The sequence below is a fragment of the Trachymyrmex cornetzi genome, unplaced genomic scaffold, assembly GCF_001594075.2.
Source record: "Trachymyrmex cornetzi isolate Tcor2-1 unplaced genomic scaffold, Tcor1.1 scaffold16, whole genome shotgun sequence".
NCBI classification, from domain to species: Eukaryota; Metazoa; Arthropoda; class Insecta; order Hymenoptera; family Formicidae; genus Trachymyrmex; species Trachymyrmex cornetzi.
The window spans coordinates 6,849,460-6,872,018 of record NW_017296201.1 but is presented as its reverse complement, the minus strand read 5'-3'; the positions used below and the strand labels follow the sequence as shown (position 1 = coordinate 6,872,018).

Below are 22,559 nucleotides of genomic sequence, written 5' to 3'. Positions count from 1 at the left end.
GACTTATTTTGAATTTTTCAACATAGAGTCACAATTATTAGACAGTGTGCAATTATAGCACAATTAATGTTCATTCGATTGCAGGAGCAGGCTTTTAAAGTAAACAAAAGCAAATACCGCTTTTATAAAAATTACATGATTAATATCTCGACTACGAGGATGAATTGCGTACGTTTAGTCGTTAGTGATCATCGCGTTTTCGCGAGATCAAAGAATTTCGCTTGAACTCGATATCCATTATAAAATGCAACTTATGATATATCGATCCTCTACGAAATAAAAACGTTTCTGAGATAAACGATGAGATTCACTTGAGGCATTATTATATAATTTTTTACTGTGTAATTATTTTGTTTAATCAGATCGTCGTCAATATCATTGACGAATTTGGTTTATGATGTAGCGTCTATTATCGGGCCGATAATAGTAGTCGATAATTGGTACAACCGGTTAAGTCGACAAAGGACACACACGCGCTGCGGATAGGAATATACAGTTTGTACATATAATTGGCTGATCTCCAACATTAGTTTAACCCAATGGCCCGCCATTGCATTTCTCTCATGTCCGTTTGATGAGCACACAGGTATTAATTGATAGGTACATAGCGGTTGCCATTAAGTACACCACGTGATAAATAGAGGTGAATCTAGCATTATCGCGAACCACAGCATTTTTATCGCGGAAATATCCGCGTTATAGCGACGTTGGATGAATTATGCATCCGTATACATCTCTTGCAACACCGACTTTTATATCGCAGTGGAATTTATCAACCTCCTCATTTCCCTCCTCCTTAAATTGATTTAATCACAACTTTACGATTGTTCGTAGCGTCCATCGGCCGTCGATGTTCTTAAGGACGAAAGTCTCCGACTGTAGTTGTGCTCAACCTAATGAGCAATTTAAAAAAAAATGTTAAACGATTACATATAAAGACGATATAGAAATTTCTCGATGTAAATATAGAAACTTCTCGATGTATTCTAGAAACTTCTCGATGTAAATTTATAACAATTATTGAATGGTTTCTGGTAAGCAAGAATTATTATGACAAAATGTGTTAGTTATTCTAGAAACTTCTCGATGTAAATTTATAACAATTATTGAATAGTTTCTAGTAGGCAAGAATTATTATGACAAAATGTTTTAGAGAATTCAGTATTTGATTTTTTTAAGAAAACAAAAATTATTTTGCAAGAAAAATATTCTTTAATAACGTAAAATACGACCTCCGCACGTTTAAGCTACAGAGATGCTCCTGAGCCAGAGCGTCACGTGAGCGCCCGGCGGCTCGGCCGAACCTCGAGCGGTAGTGGGAGTCGCTCGCCGGAATCGGCCCGAAATGTGTAAATCTTTGCGAGCACTGTTCTAAACCAATACCGTCCCCTATTTAATTCTTGTGGCGAATGACTCAGGACACTTTCCCCTACAACATATCTAAAGGACATTGAAATCAGTGAGGTATCGCCTAAAATGCATATTTACCCATTTTTTAAATAGTCGTGCTAATGAAAATGTCCCTGTTGCGCGACGTTTTTACATCGAAAAATTTCTTAGTCGAAGAGTTCCCTCTCATACATTGTTGCAAAATCTTTACCAACGTCTTTGTGAATCAGGTTCATTTAGAATTCGCCATCGAGACTCTGGTAGGCCTAGATCTGTATCGACCCTCAATACGGAGGATTGCATTTTAAGGATAGAAGAAAATTTCAGAACCAGTGTAAGAAGGATATCCAATATCGTAGAAATCGGTACTTGTCTGGAAATCGCTTTACAAGTAGTTACTCTATTCATATCAAATCCAACGATTGCAAGCACTCACTCCACCGGATTATCAAGTAAGAATAGAATTTTCATAGTGGCTACTCGTAAAATGTGCTTCGAATCCAAATTTTGTAGCTTGCGTTTTATTTACTGATTAAGCTACATTTATGCAAAATGGAATTACAAATTTTTATCACCATCATGTATGGGCAATAAAAAATTCTCACGCATTTATTCAAACAAGCCATCGACACCGATTTTCGTTAAATGTTCGGATGAACATTATAGGAGATCATCTCATTGGCCCTAAAATATTTCTAAATCAGCTTTCAGGCGCTGCTTATATGAATTTCTTGGTGAATATATTTACCTCAGCTTTTAGAGTATATGCCTTTAGCTGAAAGGTTATCAATATGGTACATGCATGATGGAGCTCCAACTCATTTTGTGCGTTGAGCACTTGTGAAAGAGCACTTAAACACGATTAAAGGTGGATTGGACGTGTTCCAGTTGCGTGGCCCTCTCGATTCCCTGATTTAAATCCTTTGGATTTTTTTATGAGGGTATTTGAAAAGCAGATTATATTTGTCAATAAATGACGTAGAAGGATTACATGATCGAATCCAGCGTGTTTGTCAAATAATTCGACACAGACCAGGATTTTTCGAGAAAGCTCGTGATTCTGTATAAAAAAAATGCCAAACTTAAAATTATATGGAAATGAAAGGAAGACATGTGAAACACCTTCTGTAAATAGAGCCAGTAAGTCATTCATGATGCTAACATACGAAAATGTTTATATTTCAAAAGCTGTTCAGTTTTCAATCTATGTTCACTAGAGTTTTTTTATTCAGTATGGAATGTATTATCTACCATATAAATGCTGAATATTTTTCTGGAAATACTTTATTTGTATAAAGGGTTTCATCATTTTAAAGATTTAAATTTTTTTTGAACTTGCATACAGAGCCAATAATGTAAAATATAAAGTATAAAAACTAATACTTTCAAGAGGACATATCTTTTTATTTTTTCAAAATTTTTAGGAAATGTAGGTCTAATTAAACTTATTTATTTCGAATATAAGAGATATCAATTTTTTTTGCGTATAATCTGTTACGTATAATTTAATACAATTTTTATTTTATTCGATAAGTTATGAAACTGGACAAATTATCAAAAATTGAAATGGAAATAGCGCAGAAATGAATATAAATGAAAATGTTTTTATTACTGATCCTCATTATTAAAATTATGTAAAGAGGGAAAGAGAAAGAGAGAGTAGAAGAGAGAAAGAGTTTCTGAGCAAATGAGAAACAAAAAGCAAACGAAAGGAAAGCAAAAAATATATGCATTGCTATGTGCCAAGTACAGAGCATCAAAGAGAATTCTATTGAAACGAGCGATAGAGTAATTTTCATACGTTTTTCCATGTTGCGTATGATATACCTTGGTTCGAAAATCAACTGTCAAATATCTGTTAAAAGTACCATTTCTATGCCTCTACTTTTCATTTCTTTATCAGATCGGCGCAGCGGGAAAATAGACAGCAAACTTGGTCTACATTAATTACGTTTACACGGCTCGATTTACGCCGAAGTTATAACATTGATGTTAGAAAACTGATCAATCACAGTTATTCCATTCTTCAGAGGAATAGCTATGATTGGTCAGTTTCATACAATCGATGTTATAACTTCAATGTAAATCGAGCCGTAAACGTAATAATTGTATTTAAGTTGTCCGCATTAACTATTATATCTTTGAGTAAATTAAGCATGTTTTTAACAACTACAGTGCATTAACTCATCAGATGCTAACGCATTTAATGATCAAGCACTTTATTGTATTTATTCCTGCGTTTTAAACCGGTGGAATTAATTAATGCATATCTTTGTAGAATATGCTGATTTCATTATAAAAAAAAGAGAAGAAATAAGACGGAAATAAAAAGAGGATGTGAGAGAGAGAAAGAGAGAGAGAAGGATGGTGAATAAAATTCATTGCTCACTTACGGAGGCGACGGAAGAATTTCTTGAAACAGGGTTTCGTTTGAGGAAGGTTAGAACAGCTCGGCACTCGACAGCAAGATTATCTTCTTGCTAAATTGACGTCCTTTTCGCAGACACGCGCGACCAGTCGTAATCGAAATTGCCGTCTCCCCTATTCCTCTCCCTTTATCAGAGCAGAAATATCGCGAACAGAATGCATTTGCATTTATAATAAACGCTGGCTACTGCATAGCTTGTCTGGCAACCATTATACCGTTTCGTTATAATCTGCTATTTCCCTCTAGGGTTATAATTTCGACAAGAAGAGAATTGAAGTTCCTTATATTATAAAATTCCGCAAAGAAAAGTGTAAATCTGTACGTTAAGGCGATTATTTTAAGAATTTGTTATGTAAAAAAAAACGCAAATTTTATCATTGTGATTCTCTCTCTCCCTCTCTCTCTCTCTCTCTCTCTCTGCTTAGAAATATGATACAATATTGTCAATTTATATCTTGCACAAAGTTTCAATGATTATAATTATACATTATATATATATGTACTATGTGATATAATACTTTTAAACAAATTTATCTATATACGAGGAGAAATATCTCTGTTATCAAAATATATAATTTTATTATCCTTGGAAAGTCATTTACTTTATACGTTTTAATTTGTTTTATTTTTTATTTAATTTAATTTATTTAACGCGTATTGTTTTCACATCTGGAGATTTTTTTAACGTCACAAAATAAGTGAATATTGCAAATTAAATGTTTTTAGCGATATATATAGATCAAGATTTTTACGCTTATTTTGAGAAAAAATGTACTAAATAATAAATAATATTTATTTGAGTGCCAACTAAACATTTACTTACAGTAAATAAATATTTGTTTAATAAAAAAATGATTGTTAAATTATATTGGATTTGTATTAAACAAATATATCTTTATATTTAGTAAATATTTAGTTAGTGGTACAATTGAAACGAATAATTTACTAAAATTTAGAATATTTTTCTTTCAATATGATTCTTCTACTTTCATGATTTTTCTCTTGAAAATATTTAAATAGATAGTTGATTAAGCGATTGGATTTGAATATAAGTAGTTATAGGTGCGGTAATATTATGCAGAAGAGTTAATCGTGTAAAACTTGATATTTCGGTCAATGTGCGAGAAAGATAAAGAAAGAACTATCACTGAAAAGAATGAGAACGGATACACGAATAAACGCTATGTTACAAAAGAAAAGCGGACATAATAGTTACTAGAAAGATAATTCGCATTGAATTCGAGCAAATCGCAAAGGTTTAATGGTGTAGCAGCTGTTGCATTTCTGGCTTTGAAGATCTTTAAATTTCTTGTACCGCGTGATATCGATCGGTGGTATCAAACGGTTGTAAAATATTAATTTGATCAATCTGTTATGATGTAGAATTAAACAAGGGTCTGATTTGTTTGGTCTTTTTCTTCAATTTATTCTAAGATATCTTTATTTATACAAAATTTCTAAGAAAAACTGGATTTTTGGAATATAAAAGATACACGCTCATAATTATCTTAAACTTCTGTGGTTTTATTGAAAATTATATAAAGTATCACTAAATAATGACATTATATGTCTGATATCTTTATGTTAAATTGTTTCAATGCATTTTTGTAATTTTTTACGACAAAATTCATTGGGAGAATTTAAAAGAAAGAAGAGATTTGAAAGAATTTTCTAATTCTAAAGATATTTTTAATTTTGCGTTTAGTTCAATTTTACGCGTAGTTTATGGGCAAGGATATTCTTAAACTAAAACAACTGCACAAGTATTCTGAAATTTTTCGAGAGCTGTAGAAATTTTTACAACTGTAGAAAGGAATTGAAAGTTAAAAGATTGACGAACTTTTTATCATGTACATGTCGCAAGTTCTTTGAATACCAAATTATTAAGTACCAATAGATTTTTGTCATCAGTGAAAGGATAGACTATACATAGATGTTAATTTTAGCGTATACAATTCGTGTGTATCTTTTATTTATATGTTACTTTTTCGTTATGTTATTTTATTTCACTGTATAGACAACAATATTAGAAACTGAAAACAAAATAAGAATATATTATTTGTATACTTTTATATATATTATCTGTATACTTTTTCGTACTTATTATACTTTCTGTAACATTTTTTAGTTTTAATACATCTTACAAGAAAATAAATAAAATGAGAGATTTATTAAATTTTGAGAAAAGAATTGAAGATAAGTATCATGTACTGTTGAACTTCTCAATGCTGTAAATCATCTAATTATTATTCCTGTCTTAAACTAACCTTCGGTGAACTTGCTACAATGCTAGCAATTAGATAAATGAATATGAACAAAAAGCGGGAGAGAAACATAACGACGTAATCACGTTATCGATTTGCGGGACTGATGGAAATAAGTGCTGGAGAAAGTGTCGGGAGATGTTCAGTGTCAGACACACATATGCATGTACGCGCATACGCATATACGTATGCGTACAAGGGCAAAGAGAGTCTCAAATACGGTGCAAATGAAGGAGAACGAGCAAAAAGCGTGGACAAGCTTCAATTGAGAAAGAGAGGCAGATGGGGAAGATATATCAGAGGGAAAGAAACCACGATGGCGCGAAAAAAACGGGGAGCGAGAATGAGAGATGAAAGCGGATGGTGGTTGGATAGAGAGAGGTCAAATGGGTTGTCGAGGTATTGGGAGCGGGACGCGGCAAAGAGAAGGGAGGACGACCGACGACGGCGAGAGGTGGAGGTTTCGAGTGGTTCAGTTGTAGCGGTACCGTGGCTGAGATCGGACGTTCGTGTTCATTTTTTCTAGCGATTTGCGCGTATCGTGGTTACAAGCGCGTTACTCCTTTGTTCCGTTTCTTTCGTTTCGTTTCGTCTCGTTTCATTTCGTTTTGTCTTGTTCCGTCCCGTCTCCGCGTTCTGCGTTTCGTCCACCCTTATTCACCAGCTTTTGCCGCTGTCGTTAGCGTCTGACCAGGCACTCGGTTCTTCTACTAGTCGCACGGTTCATGCGACGTTCCGTCACCGTTTTCCTACGAACCGTACGCAGAGAGTTTCGGACGCCTGCGACTGCTGATTCATCTTATCGACAAATATTAATTATAAAAAGGTTGACCTAACAAATGTGTCCTGACGGCATTATTCTCTTACTTTTTTGCCATTGGTTGAATGATGTATAATAATTTCTGAAAAGAGTTCCGCTTGTCCACGCTTATTTGCGTATAACGACTGAAACTGGACATTGCGTATCTATTTCCGAATCTCTATTATATACATATATGATAAGAGAAAGAAAATCCTAGCTTCCAGTGCAATTCGAATTCAGCGAACCCAAGTTGCAGGCGGGAACTTTGGAAGTCACAACGCGAATCCTATTCCGAGTGCAGTTATGAGAAAGTTTCTCCTGGATTTTATCGCGTGAAACGTGATCGTAAAAAGAGGAACAAAAAGATCTAGGATCGTGCCTATGCACGATGGTAACTGTCATGCATTTTCGAATCGTATCCCGTGAAAACTCGTGCGTGCAGCCGCGCAGCATGGCATGTCGGAAGCGAGACGGCATGGGCGCGCCGGTGCACCGGTACGGGTAACCAACCTGCGACGTTAACGTTATGGTAACGTGAATCGATCGCCTGATTTTCGTTCTCCCTCCATACCATCTGTCAGGGCAAGAACTCACAGTCGGACGTGCGTGCACGTCACGAGTATAAGTACGTCGGTGATTTCGCCGCTCGCAAGCGTGTTCGATACGACGAGAGCATGATCCCTAATGAGGGTGGATACGATATTCTATTTTTGCCAATTTTTTGTACAAAGTACAAACTTTTTTACAAATGAAACTGTACATTTTTTCCGAAAGTCTTTTTCCGCTTTCAAAAGCTATTCCCGATGCTACGAAGGGCACACGAAGACGTTGACTGTGTACTGCATGCATCACAAAATCGTTCACCGAAGATGTCCATATTGTTTTACAGAATTTTTGCTCGGCAGTTATGTACTGTCGATTATGATAGAAAATGCTATAATTAGAGAATGCATTCCTCGATCGAGAATCGAGACTCTGACAAAATTGTGATAAATGCCAATTCTTGCTTCGTACGACGGTTGCGTTTGACTCGTCGATCGGAACTGAAACTCAAATTGCTGTTTGAGTTTGATGAGAAATTTTATTGCAGACAGAGCAAAGAAGAAAAATTACGTTACGTACAAAAAACATACAAAAAGGTGATAAAAATGTAAGGGATAATATGTGTAAAGCATCCTTAAAAATGTTAGATATAATATAGTGATGCATGAATTGCAAAGACAGATAAAGATAAATGTATTCTTTTTATAACAAAATCCTTATGTGCTTTTATAAAGGGATAGAGGCTTTCATTTTTCTCTTGGCGCACGTTGAAAATTAAATTGCTGTGCCATCATTTGCCTTGAAAAACGAACGGTTATTCATTTTGAATGCTTCCCAGTAAATCTGATTCATACATGGAGGAAGCATAGCTGACATTATTTTCGCATACATGAACCATGTAAAGAGATGAACCCGAAGATTGAACCATAAACACCTCTACTTTCTAGTGGTTTATTACGCGGCGGAGAACCTGGAATCTTGTATCGAACCGCAGCGTTCGATGCGTTGCACGTGCGCGCGATATAAAACGCGGTATAAGAAGTAAACGGACACGTTTGTATATAAACTAAACTGCTAAAATATAGACTGTGTATAAACGGATTATACAAATATCATAAACAGGAATAAAATCACGCATCAATTTACGTTACGACAGTGGAATTGAAAGGATTGCTTAGGACATTGACTGATGATAGCGATAAGGGATATAGGATTAATAAAGTGCCACAGTTACATTAGAAGATGGAGTCTCGTGAGCTTTTATATTTGAATGAGAAGATCGGCGAAGATGTCGAGGAAATAAGACTGAATAATCATTGATGACAATGTCTAGACCAGGCAAAGATCCTGTGCAAAAGTGTCACTCAGATCCGGGTGCAACTGGCTCTTCGTGTAGTCCTAGCAAGCGAATTTCACGGAGACAAGTGCCATGCATTCCGTCCTCGCCAAATACGCGCAAATGTGTTTTAACCTTGGACGGATACAATTACGTAATTGGTGAGTAGAGACGTGATAATATCTCGAATATATGATAACGATGGTAGAGAGCGTGTCTATAGATAAGTATTAAGATGTTATAAATATAATAATGCATAATAATTGAACGTACAAGAGAAGCGTTTATTGTGTGATGCTTATTATTATTATGATATATGCAATAGACTATATAGTCTCATACAAATATCTAATATCTAATATAAATATGAGTGGAAAAATAGTAAGGGCAATGATATGGGAGTATAAGAATAGTATTTCTTATTTGTTTTTTTCATAACTAATAAAATAAAAAATGAAATAACATTTAAAAAATTATATAAATCTCTCTTCTTTCAAATCTCGTGTAAGATTTCAAGTTCGCTATACAATTTTTTACATTGTTGAATTATTGTTACATTAATTGTATGTGACAATGGGCACTGATGTGGAGTTTTTTTTATTTAGTGTTTGACTCGAAATATGACTATGACGTTGTAATCATAGTAACAAATTTATATATATATATATACACACTATAAACTATAGAGTAAATTTAACTCTCTCTGTAAATAATATAAAATAATAAAAAGTAAAAAAATTCTTTGAGAGTTATATTTTTGGTATTTAATCAACGTTTCGATTAATGTCTTGTGTCCAATTACATCGAATCATACTACATACAATTTTTTATTTTTTTTTACTGAGAATTATACGTAAAATATAAAGAGAACGCCATTTTATTTGATTCTTATAAAGATTTAAATTCATAGTAAAAAGTGTATTTACTGAGTTGTTTGGAAATTCGCGATATATCGTTTTGTTATCTTGAAGGATAATTAGCATTTTAGAGATTTTGTGTGTGTGTGTGTGTGTGTGTGTGGTGTGTGGTGTGGGATGTAATGTAGTTACATTGTCGTTATGTGAGTTTGGACTTTACTCATACATTAATGTTTCGGATCTAATTATATTCAAGATTATATGCGCTTGAATTAGGTAGTACTTGCAAATGTACGAACTCTAACTATTTAAATAATTACACTATAAGTCTAATATAATAATTCTAATATTTGCAATCCAATATATTTTCAAACATAATTTTATTTTATGCAATAATGTACACAACATACAATAATATTAATAATATTAATAATGAGATAAGTTTTAATAATATACAAAGCGATTAATTTTTAATTAACAAATTATGACTGAGTTTCTCTCCCCCTTTCTCTCTCTCTATTCCTATTTTATTTTTCGTCTATCTAATGGTTTTGTTTAAGCAGGAACAAAAGTCTCAATGATTGACTAAACATTTTTTAGATAAAAAAATAACATAACTTGATGCGGTGCAAATACTTCTTTGCTCTCTTACATTACTTATTGTTAGACAATGTAAACACATAAAAAACTTGTACATGTCAGAAATTTTATATTTTAAGTATGTCAGTTTAACCAATTAGAATACATGTAGAAATAAAATGTATTGGAAAATTATCTATGGCTGCGTTCAGCAGAGAAAGCAGCTTTACAACTATTGTAAAATTCTTCATTACTCTTGCTTTTGATTCCTTATAAATCTAAACGTATAAATTGATCATATTGAAAAATTTGACAATAATTGCAAAGTCTTTCTCTGCTAAACGCAGTCTTTGTTTCTGAAGTCATAAAAATTAGGCATAAATTTTTGCTTTAATTAATTCTTTTGCCTGATAAATAATATATTCTCCGTAAGTCATGCATGATTATTAACATGATATCTTTTGATGAAATTCAGATCAAGCTTATATATGTTAACGAACTAGAAAGTTTGCGCATAGATTTAAAGAAAGATTATAATTTAACATTCTTATAACTGACAGAGATTTAATAAAAACTTATGCGTTTAAAAACCAACACAGTTTAGCTAAAAGCTCTTCAGTTATATTAAAATATGAAAAATGTTTTTCTTAATAAAAACTTAGATTTAAAAGGGTTAAAATAAAGAAAGTCTAGCTGAATTAACGTCAGTTTATCATGTATGGGTGCTTTTGCGAAAGTTTTATACTTTTGCGACTGCTGTGAAAAAACCATCTCAGATTTCTCAGATCCAATTATAGATTTTTTATGTGTTGAAACTGAAGTATTAGTAAGTTTGAGATACTGAAATATTCTTTATAAAATCAATATTTTAATGGATTTCACTTGCAAAAAGTTAGCGTGATACTTTGATTTAAAATTTAATGATAATGCAACTTTAATCTTTTTTCCTCTATTTATTTAAAAATATGTATATCAATACGTAATATGTGATGTATATATGTATATATATATATATATATTACAATTACTCTTTACATATATGTACAAAAAAATATCCGTACTGTTTTATAGAGAATAGCCGTTTATTTAAAACAAAAGTTGTACGTAACGTATATTATTCATGAATGCAAGTCGATGCCTTTCTTTCACTGCTTCACATAAGTATGATATATGTATATATAATATGATTATTTCTGCGTAATTATTATCCATTTTGACATCGTTAGAGAGTGCGCTCGACGAACATAATTAATTAATGCGAGCAACAATGTAATTTAGAATTAATCCGACGTTTCTCCGCGATTCATTTGGTAGTCGGAATATACGAATTGATTGTAATTATATAATCTCGCTATTAATGATTAACCAATTTGCTAGCCGCAATATATGTATTTCGATCGTGGCATCTCGTTGCATCTCATTGTGCATATCGTGTATCGCGTATCCCGTATCGCATATCGCGTGTATAATGTCCGAAAGCGTAATCGGATGCCCAACCAAAAAACTGCACGCGAATATACGAAAGCAGTTATTAAGAATTATGCAAATCTGCGCCGGACCACCGCATGCCGCAGCCACGCCGTGTGAAGTGTTTTGCACTTATCTTGCATGCGGTAATGTGACAGAGAACAAGAATGAAACGTGTTTGCGTCCTTTCTCGATAAACCTTATTTTTCTCTCGGGATACAAGAAAGAAAGAGAAAATTAATTAATATAGGTCGCGTATATAACCGCCGCTACCACGACTCAACATAATTCGAAAACTACTATCATTAAGGTGAATTCAAAAGAGGTCGTCTGCAAAAAACAGGTCGTCCACGGTTAATGAAAGACATACGCCTCGTTTTAAAGAGACTTTCATTTTTGTGATCCACTTATTTCCTCTTTTTTTTCTACGCGCTCCTGCTCGTTAGATTTTTTCAACGCGTGATATGCAACAGATTTGTTTGTTATTATACACATATTATTTGTTACTACATATAACGAGTCATGCACATTATATGTATGAGATAAAAAATACCTGTTGTATTTCTTTGTAATTCCACAGAATATCTCGGATGGAAACAAATTCGCTGGAAAATCTTTTAATCCACGAAGTCTTCGATTACAAAGTTCGAGGTCAAAGATGAGAACTATTTAATGAGATTAACGTCTTTTATCGACGTTGATCTTTGCATCGTTCTTCTTATACTCGACTTAACTTGGCATTTTTGTCGGCTTATTGCGAGGAAATTAATGCCGTAACCGTTATTTATGATGCAATTATTTGTTTGATTAAATTTCTTTGAGCGTCTATTCGTTTTCTTTAATGTGTCGAGAGATATAATAGACATTGTCGCGATGTCTCTAATTTGCGAATTTAATTTACCCTATGACATTTGGCGGAAGAGAAAGTTGACGTTTTATTTCCATTCTCGATTTCTGTCATACACAAATTGTCTATCAATTTTCTCTAGTATGAGCCATTGTGTAATATAAATAACAGATGAATTAGCATTAAGCTAATTCATCATGAATACGATGTGTTTACCTGGTGTGTTGTAAAAGCTCAAAAATTAATTTGCTAATCCAAAATTTGTAATTGTTTATATTTTTAAAATTCTTTCTCTCTATCTATGTTTCTCTGTTTTTGTATATCTTTCTCTTCCTTTCTCCTCCTCCTCCTCCTCCTCCTCTCTCTCTCTCTCTCTATATATATATATATATATATATATATGTGTGTGTATATATATATATATATATGCGTTCGCGCGCGTGTATACAGGGTTAAATGGTCAAATTTTAAATATGAATCTAGGACTTCAAAACACAAAATTTTTTCCTGGAAATATACTTGCAAATGCTTTGTTCAAGAGATATTGATTTCTGAAGTTATACAGAACTGTAGGAATGAATAATGTTGGAATAATGTTGAAATAAGATCTATCCTCTTTATTGCTTTACAATAATCAAAATTTAATTATTAAATGTTTTGTTCAAAATGATGATCTCCAGCCCCGAGACAAGCATTGCATTTATCGATGAGAGAACGAGTGGCTGACTGATATTGTGCATCTGTAATTTTTTCGCACGCTTGCACAATTCTTTATTTTAATGATTGAAGATCATTAACAGGCACTGCATACACTTTTTACTTCAGAATATCCCATACAAAAAATCTAATGGTGTTAAATCCGGTGAACGCGAAGCCCAAGCCACAGGTTCAGCACGATCAATCCATCTTCTGGGAAAATGAATATTAAGCAACTGTTGAGGACCTCTGCCATAGTGAGCAGGACAGCCATCCAATTGAAACCAGAAGTTCACTCTCATATTCGAAGGAATATTTTCCAAAAGTTCATAAAATTCATTGTTCAAAAATGCGAGAAATCCATTCGCATTCAAGCGAGCTGGTAGAAAATGAGGTCCAATTAGATTATCGCCTATTATTCCTAACTATACACTTTTATTTTGAACAAAACATTTAATAATTAAATTTTGATTATTGTAAAGCAATAAAGAGTATAGACATTATTTCAACATTATTCATTCCTACAGTTCTGTAAGTTCAGAAGTCAATATCTTTTGAACGAAGCGTTTACGAGCATACTTCCAGAGGAAAATTTTGTTTGTTTGAGGTCCGAAATTTATATTTAAAATTTGGCCATTTAACTAGGAACACCCTGTATATAAGCGTTATAAAATAGATAAATAAAGTGTATATAGATATAGATTGTTCTTTTATTGAGTCTTAGAGAATAACATTGATTGCTCGCTATTTAAATATCGTAACAGTCTTTCAATATTTACATATATCCATTAACATCCATTCATTCAATCGAGTATACATAAATGTCGCGTTTTAGATGGTCAATTAATTGCTCTTCTCTCGTATTACTCTTGCATGATTTATGTCTATACGAAATATAAAGAATAATTATTTATTGTTACTTAAAAAATATATCATGAAATCTACAATTTTTTCGTAAATAATATACATATAGCAATTTTTTTACAATTTGTTTATAATTAATAAAAAATATACGTTATATTTTGTGTATATATATGTTAATTTTATTCTCAAAATAAGATGTTGACATATTTGAAAGAAATATTTTTTCTGAGAGAGAGAAATAGAGAGAGGGGGGAGAGAGAAAGAGAGAGAGAGAGAAAGGAGAGAAATTAAATATTTAAAACTTAAATCAGTAAAATTATTCCTGATATTAAAAAATTATATGACATAAAAAAAGAGCAAATTACTTTTTTTGTACCAATTTTCTCTAACGAGTCTTCGCAAATTAGTGATTGTACTATTGCTCGTCAATGTATACATATATGTATATTGCATATAGGCACATAATTTAAAAGAACAATTTTTATACGAATGAAATGGAATTTCATTGAATCACATTCAACACGTTCGCATCTTGATTCATAATTTTATTTATTGTTATTAATAATAAAACAAAATAAAAAGTGACCTTTAAAAGAAAAAAAAATTCTTACAATTGTTTAACCTGGTTTTAAACCATACTAGATTTAGTTTTTTTCTGTTTGTTTCAAGAAACACCGCGACTGATCTGCGCACGTGCTACTATACGGTTCGATGAATTCTTCTATTATTTCAGAAATAAAACCTTTCAATTTAGCGATGTCTATTGTATGAGATAGTATTGACGCTTACTCTGCCTATACTTGTCATCGAGTTATTAATTGGATGATATTGAACGATACATATATCCATTAAGATCAATGATCTGCAAAAAGTTTTTAAGAATGACATTTAGTAACAGAAAGCTTATTTATTTGTTATTTAAAAAATATATACTGTCCTGCCTTCCGTAGGAATATGATTTTGTTTTTTTTTTTATTTATTTGATTTTGACTTTTCGTTTCGCGCTGAATTATTTTCATTACTTAATTTTGCATCATCTATCTAAGGATTTTCATCGATTAATTGCGGATATTCCTAGCGAGAAACTTACTCGGCATTGTACGATTCTATCATGCCAACACCACGTGATTCATGTGTCGCGTGAGTCAATCGGAGCACCTGTGAGGCGTGTGCCGTGTGCCGATGTGTTGCGACGAAATTATGCGACGAAAGGCAAGATAATTCCACATGGAGTTAGGGAATCACTTCCATACGTTATGATCGTCATGTTATTACTGTCCTACACGAGATTTAGGAAAAATTAATCTGACCTAAACACTTCAATGCCTATAATCCTTCGAAATAAGAATAAGCTATCGCGCACCAATCACAGCCCGCGATGCGCGTGTCGCTCCAAATTCTCAGTGGAACTTCAGCCGCTCTGGTTGAGAATATTGTTAATTTGGAAGTCTCGCATTATGGTTTAGTATATATATATATATATACAGGTTGTCCGGTGAGACTTCTCCCACCGCCCACAAGAAGGTAGATGGGATCGAAATAAACATAAAAGTCCTTTATCGTTTAGCGATATTCGTAATAATAATCGAGATATTAATGTTTGCAATTGTACCAATGAAAGCGCGCCGACAGAAACGCTCCGCCTGTTCGAGGTATAGCCCGGCCCAGTTTGTCAAACGATGGATGTACCGGCAGCGTGTTGGAGAGGCAAGAGGGAAAGCGCGCCGTTGCTTAGCGACCGGCATCGCCGCTTACACGTCTCACCGCACTGCACGCGGAGAAAACTGTGCAGCAATGATTACTGTGCCGAGAAAAAATTTTCACCGCACAAAGTAACAATTACTGTGCACGCGCTAGTCATCGCTGTCGCGATGATCGCTGTTTGGACAGTGATGACTAGCGCGTGCACAGTGCGGTGAAAATTTTTTCTCGGCACAGTAATCATTGCTGCGCAGTTTTCTCCGTGCACCAAAGGAGTGCGTCGATGGCCGCTACGCACATTCGCGATGGGGTGATCCCGATTGACCACGGCTCGATTGGACACCACCAACCACAGCGACCGGTGCTTAGGAGCTTTGTAGTCTCAAGCGCTGTGAGTGGCTCGTGTCCAATTGAGCCGTATCCAACTGGGTGCCACCCATTCGCGATGACATATATAATAATAACACTGCAAAAAAATAAGACAAATACAAACCATAATAAACTTCGATGAATAAAAATATCGAAAGAGAGAAAGCGATGAAATCTATGGAAATCTACGGAAAATCTAATTAATTTCTATCGTAATCTGTCGCTTCTCTAACTCGAAAGGAAAAAATTTTAAGAAAAAGTTATTCGAAGGAAATAATATCATTCTCCACTATTATCTATCGTTTCCTTATCGTTTCCTATTGATTTTATAATAGATTACGATGAGCCGCCTACGATAATTAATTATACCTTGAGAGCACAATGCTATTTCAAATATCGTTGATATGGTTAACAACAAAGAGCTCGTTTAATAAATATGCGATAATGAACTTAGAATTTCTACTATTGTAAATACACTATTAACTATAGCACATTTTCAGTGATTTTTTAAGTATACATAGAAAGAGATTCCAACAAAACTTGCAATGAAACACATTACGTCTTTATTGATATTTTATCGTATTCCGATGAAATCATACTCTCCTAACAGGAAACGATAGAGAATGGTGGAGAATATTATTTCTTTCGGATACCTTTTTCTTAAAATTTTTTCCTTTCGATTTAGAGAACCGAGAGATTACGTTAGAAATTAATTAATTTTCCGTAGATTTCCATAGATTTCATCGCTTTCTCTCTTTCGACATTTTTATTCATCGAAGTTTATTATGATTTGTATTTGTTCTATTTTTGCAGTGTTATTATTACATATGTAATTGCGAATGTGCGTAGCGGCCATTGATGCGAGTCCTTTGGTGCGGTGCGGTGAGACGTGTGAGCGGCGATGCCGGGCGCTAAGCAACGGTGCGCTTCCCCTCTTGCCTCTCCAACGCGCTGCAGGCGCATCCATCGTTTGACAAATTGGGCTGGGCTATACCTCGAGCAGCCGGAGCGTTTCTATCGGTGCGCTCTCATTGGTACAATTGCAAACATTAATATCTCGATTATTATTACGAATATCGCTAAACGATAAAAGATTTTATGTTTATTTCGATCCCATCTACCTTCCTGTGGGTGGTGGGAGAAGTCTCGGCTGACACCCTGTATGTATATACATTCATCGTATATATATGTATATATATATGAGCATATAGCGACGAAATGTTGCAAGTTATTCCGTTCAGCAAACCTGGCAGTATATACGGAATATTTTCTGTGACCAACTTTTTTCTCCCTATCCTATCTAGTTAGGCTGGGTCCACAACCTCGCTTTAAGAAGCCCTAAGCCGTAAAACCTTAAGAAATTGCCTAATCACAATTACATATGAGAAAAATAATTGACTGTGGTTGGTTAATTTCCTACGGTTTTACGGCTTACGGCCTCTTAAAGCAAGGTTGTGGACCTAGCCTCAGGTTTCCTTATTCTTACTTCATGTATTGTATCGTACTAGTTTGTGTGTGATATATATGACATACATTATACACACACATGCACATTTGCGGATGTGCACTACAAATGGCGGAACAAATCAGAGAAGAGAAACACTCTACACTCCACTCTCCCTCGATTTTCTCTAATGATTACCTGTCCACCTTTTCGCTGTCGTTTGCATCCTAGCAAGGCTGCCGTATTCAGATACGACGCGATCGACGCAACACTACACAAAAGCGTACAAAAACCAATGAAGCCGGGGATCTTAAAGCAAAGCTCGAACTCCGACAAAATCACTAGATGTCGCGCCGCGCGCCGCACATCGACATGTCTTTTTATATTACCGCAGCAATATCTCACGCAGCCTATGATATACGCAGTCACACATACGTGTCAATTTTTACAACGAATTTGTCGCGATAAAGCGTTTAAATCTAATTCTAAGAATTCGACGTTGTATGTTCGTGCAAATTACGTGTTTGGGAACTATTATTTCGTACGTTCGGGTTACAAAGCTTTCATATTAAGTAAATGTTGTCACGACTTGACAGCTGAGATGCCATGTTACACTAAGAAATGGTAAAAAATATATCGATTTCGAAATTTTTGATCATTCTCAGCGTAGACTCCACTTCACAAATACGTATTAATGCGTATACTTTAATCCTGGAAAAGGATTTTCCAATCCGTAAAAGAGAAACTACGTTGTATGTTCGTGCAAATTACGTGTTTGGGAACTATTATTTCGTACGTTCGGGTTACAAAGCTTTCATATTAAGTAAATGTTGTCACGACTTGACAGCTGAGATGCCATGTTACACTAAGAAATGGTAAAAAATATATCGATTTCGAAATTTTTGATCATTCTCAGCGTAGACTCCACTTCACAAATACGTATTAATGCGTATACTTTAATCCTGGAAAAGGATTTTCCAATCCGTGAAAGAGAAACAGAGTATTCGTTATACAAAAATTATACGTGTTCAGTCGGTAATACAGATCTTTAGGATCCCCTTAACGCAACGCAATGAACACAATGGGCGCATTCAGCGGACTCAATAGTTGAGTGAGCGCTCGCTGTTATTGGTGTATTTATTCTTTTAGCTCATTCAATCAGAATTTTAGATTTAGAAGAATACACTAATAACAGTGAGCGCTCACTCAACTGTTGAGTCCGCTGAATGCACCCAATGTAATCAAACGTAGCATGTGGCAAATATGACGATAAAGATGCCGCCCGAAATGTACCGGAAACGATGACAGCCATATTGAATATTAGTTCCTCATTTCCGGGTGTCATAACTATGAGGTCGCCATAAATACTGGTAACGTTCGGCATAAGAGGGGAGATTGGTGACCCTGCTTACTTATCTACCATCGTCACGCACATGAGGCGTTAGTAAAAGAACGAAGAAAATTATAACAAAGTCTAAAATATATATTTTTTTATATTTAACCGTTATCAGTGAGTCGTTTCGAATCTTTCTTGCTTGAATGACAATCGCATGATCTTTTGGATTCCTACCCTCTACGAAGTGTTCCCCATCAGAAGTTCCTTTATATTCTTGTAAACAGTAAAAGTGATGAAAATTAACTCAGAACACGGAAGACTTATCGTGTGTGGTAAAGATGTTAAAAACCATCGTGTGTATTAGAGATTAATAGCTGCTACGATCATGTAACGCGTATACATAACGAATTCATCTAACTTGTCATGAAAACAAGGCTTTCAATTTTTACCTGAAACTTATGTAACTTTTGTAAGATGATTCACTAACGTTGAATGTTTTAAAAAAAATTCCAGCATAATGGAGTAGAAATGGGGTAGACTTTTTATACGTATGTGCTGATTTTCGGAGATGAAAAATAAGTAACTTAGTACTTTTTATCGTTACTTCTTATAATAACGATTTAGTAATGATGTTGCATTTTTTTGTGACGATAACAATAACTAATTAAAAATTAAAGCTAGAAAAAAGTCATTTTTGAAAAGTAACTTAATTCACCATCGTGTTGTTTATTGAAAAAAAGTAACTCGTTATTTGTAACGAGTCGATGTGTTACAAATAATGAGTCAATTACTTTTTTCAATAAATAATGCGTGATGGTGACAAGTTATTTTTTTAAAGTGACTTTTCCAATCTTAGTTTTTAGTTAGTTACTCTTACCGTTATAAAAAATTGCAATATCATTGTTAAATCGTTATTAATGTAGAAAGTAAGAGTGATGGTAAAAGTAACGGTTCCCATCTTTGGTTTTCTCTTTTTATTTTTGCCATAATTACTCTTAAATAATTTCGTCCTTTATATCATATTCTCGATATTATTTTATTAACGAAGAATTGTTTAATTAAATTTTATTTTTGCGTAAAGATATGAGATTTTTAAACGATATAAAAATTTTTTATGTTTCTCCGTGATATCAATGTGTTAGCTATGAGTATTTGTTAAAATAAAGTGAATATAAGAAAATCATTATGTTACAGATCATTATCCATTTCTGATGCGTTCTTTGATTATTTCAGTCACAACAAAAGTTTGAAAGTTTATTACGCTAGAGAGAAAAGGAACAATAAATCATTTTTTATTGTAATAGTGTGGTTTGAACGTCTTCTGTTCAAGAGCAATATTTATTGATGTTCTCGCGAAATGCATAATTCATGCTTTGAAAGCGGCGTTGAGAATGGATGCCATGAGGCGAAGACTATCCGATAAGCAGTCTATATTTATTGTCCATTAATTACGATTATATGCCGAGTTGTTACGAATTTTGCAAGTTTAATCAAGCATTATTAGAATCTAATGCCCATTTAAAAATACTGATATATTAAATGATTTTTTATTTTTACATAGCGTTATTGAATTTTGAGGCCTAAAATGTAATCTTGGTGGAAGACTTAGCACATTATTTTCTCAAAGTCTACACACACACATACACACACATACACACGCGCGCGCGCATACATGTACACACGTATTTGCTGTTTGATTCTATTCTCAATCTCTCATGAAGCTTTTTGCGTACGCAGATATTTTTTCATCATTCGGGATTATATGTAAAAATTGGTTCTACAGTTTTGCCATTCTTGTAACGAATTTGCTCGCAAAGGCCGAATAAACTTTATATTTAGAAAAAAAAATGTTTTACTCATATACATTAAAATATTTGTAGAAAAGTCTATGATACGTTAAATACAAAAGGAAGAAATCAAGAAACTTTTCAGATTTGGTATGCATGTTGAAAGACAATTATTAAACTACTGCACATTTATGATATATTGTTGCACTTATACTGTACTTTTGAATTCAACATTCCTTGCATCGATCATATATAAAAAGATAAATTTAATACTGATGTTATTAATACCTATAATTAATAAAGCCAAACAACACCTTTTATAAGTATAATTAGTATGATTATATAGAGCAAATATCTCGTTAATTATTATTTCTTATTTGTACAACGTTATTATTAAAGAAAATAGTAATAGTAGATCGTTTAAAGCGAAGCAATATACTTTTTGATGAAGCTTTAGAGCTAGTTAGAAAGATTGAACTTGTCGGTGGGATATATTAACTTTGTTTAGCTCAACAACTTGACTGAAAAACACAGAAATAATAGATCAATTCTTTTACAGTGATTTATTGTAGTATATATCAAATTTTAATTGTCTCAATTTATCAACGAGTTATCAAACATTGATACTTTTGCTTTATTCAGGAACCTCACTACTTTAATTGTACCGTTTTTAAATCCCGTTCAGACTTTTATTAAATCAATCTCTTGTTTTTCTTCGTCTGAAAAATTTATTAATAATGTCAGCTTCTTTATTCGTTTTACGTAGAGCATATAAAACGGTATTGTTTATGGTATTGGTATTTAATGATCTATATTTGAGTTCATTCAATGTATTACGTAGTTGCGTCAGAGCGCGATAAACATGATAGTGAGTGTCTTCAATATTTTTTTGTAGTAATAAATTTACGTTAGAGTATAATTATCGTGAACTGGTAACCAAGTTTTAATAGCCTTATTGAATCCTGTCAATACGATTAAACGAGATTTTATCATTGAGCAATTCTTTTTTATAACTTAAAATTAATCTTTTTAAATGTTTAGTTTATTAATAATATTTAGAAATATTTTGTTTTTTTCATATTTAAACTTTTTTAGTAATATTTGATTTCTTTTGACATATACATATGATATAATATCTATGATGTTTTAGAAATCGTCTATCTAATATCTATGATGTTTTAGGAATCGAAATGACTCTTTATATATTATGAAATTTTCACACATGTAATTCTCTCGTTTTTAACTTTTTACGTATATAAGAGGTAATGAAATTTTAAAATAAAGATAAATTTATAATTTTATATGATTGGTACCTGCATTTTTGGAAGAGTTCCATTGGTATGGTGTGCGGATCGCGAGATCGACTTTTATATTTATCTTTACCCGCGTTACAAGCTTGAGGATCCTGCGTATCCATCCAAGATATATCCATCTTATCAACCATTCCAATTTCTTCGCCGTAGTATGTCACTGTCACGTCTAGCAGTATTATGGCGCGTGTGCGTGTGTGTTTGATATCGTTGATATCATATTATATTATCACAGCAATTGTTCTCTTTTCTCTTTTAAAAAGTGATTAAATCTGCCGTTTCACGCGAATGAAATTGCGTAAAGAATATGTCTTCTGAAAATTGACAATGAAATGTACACATTGAAAAAAGATATAATTATCTAAATCCGGATTGTTATTCGATGTAACAATCCTATAAATTCAGAAAAAAGAAAAAAAAGAAAAAGAATTTAAGCACTTTGAACTTCTAGCGATCTGAAATTTCGTTTTGCACATAATAGCAGCGATAATTTCATTTTATTTGTCTATTCCCTTATTCAGTATGAGTTTTTTTATTACA

At 33.4% G+C, this 22,559-nt stretch overlaps 1 protein-coding gene across 4 annotated transcripts in view; it reads left to right on the top strand.

Moving 5' to 3' along the window:
* LOC108758836 (calcium/calmodulin-dependent 3',5'-cyclic nucleotide phosphodiesterase 1A) overlaps nucleotides 1–22,559 on the top strand; it is a 94,587-nt gene that overhangs the window by 28,335 nt on the left and 43,693 nt on the right. Inside the window, exon 1 of one of the 4 annotated variants that reach the window (XM_018503992.1) lies at nucleotides 8,746–8,923. The exons of the other annotated variants lie outside the window; for them this stretch is intronic. Within the exon in view, the coding sequence (XP_018359494.1) occupies nucleotides 8,746–8,923 (178 nt within the window). Of the gene's footprint in view, nucleotides 1–8,745; nucleotides 8,924–22,559 lie in introns of those variants that run through there. 4 annotated transcript variants of the gene reach the window in all.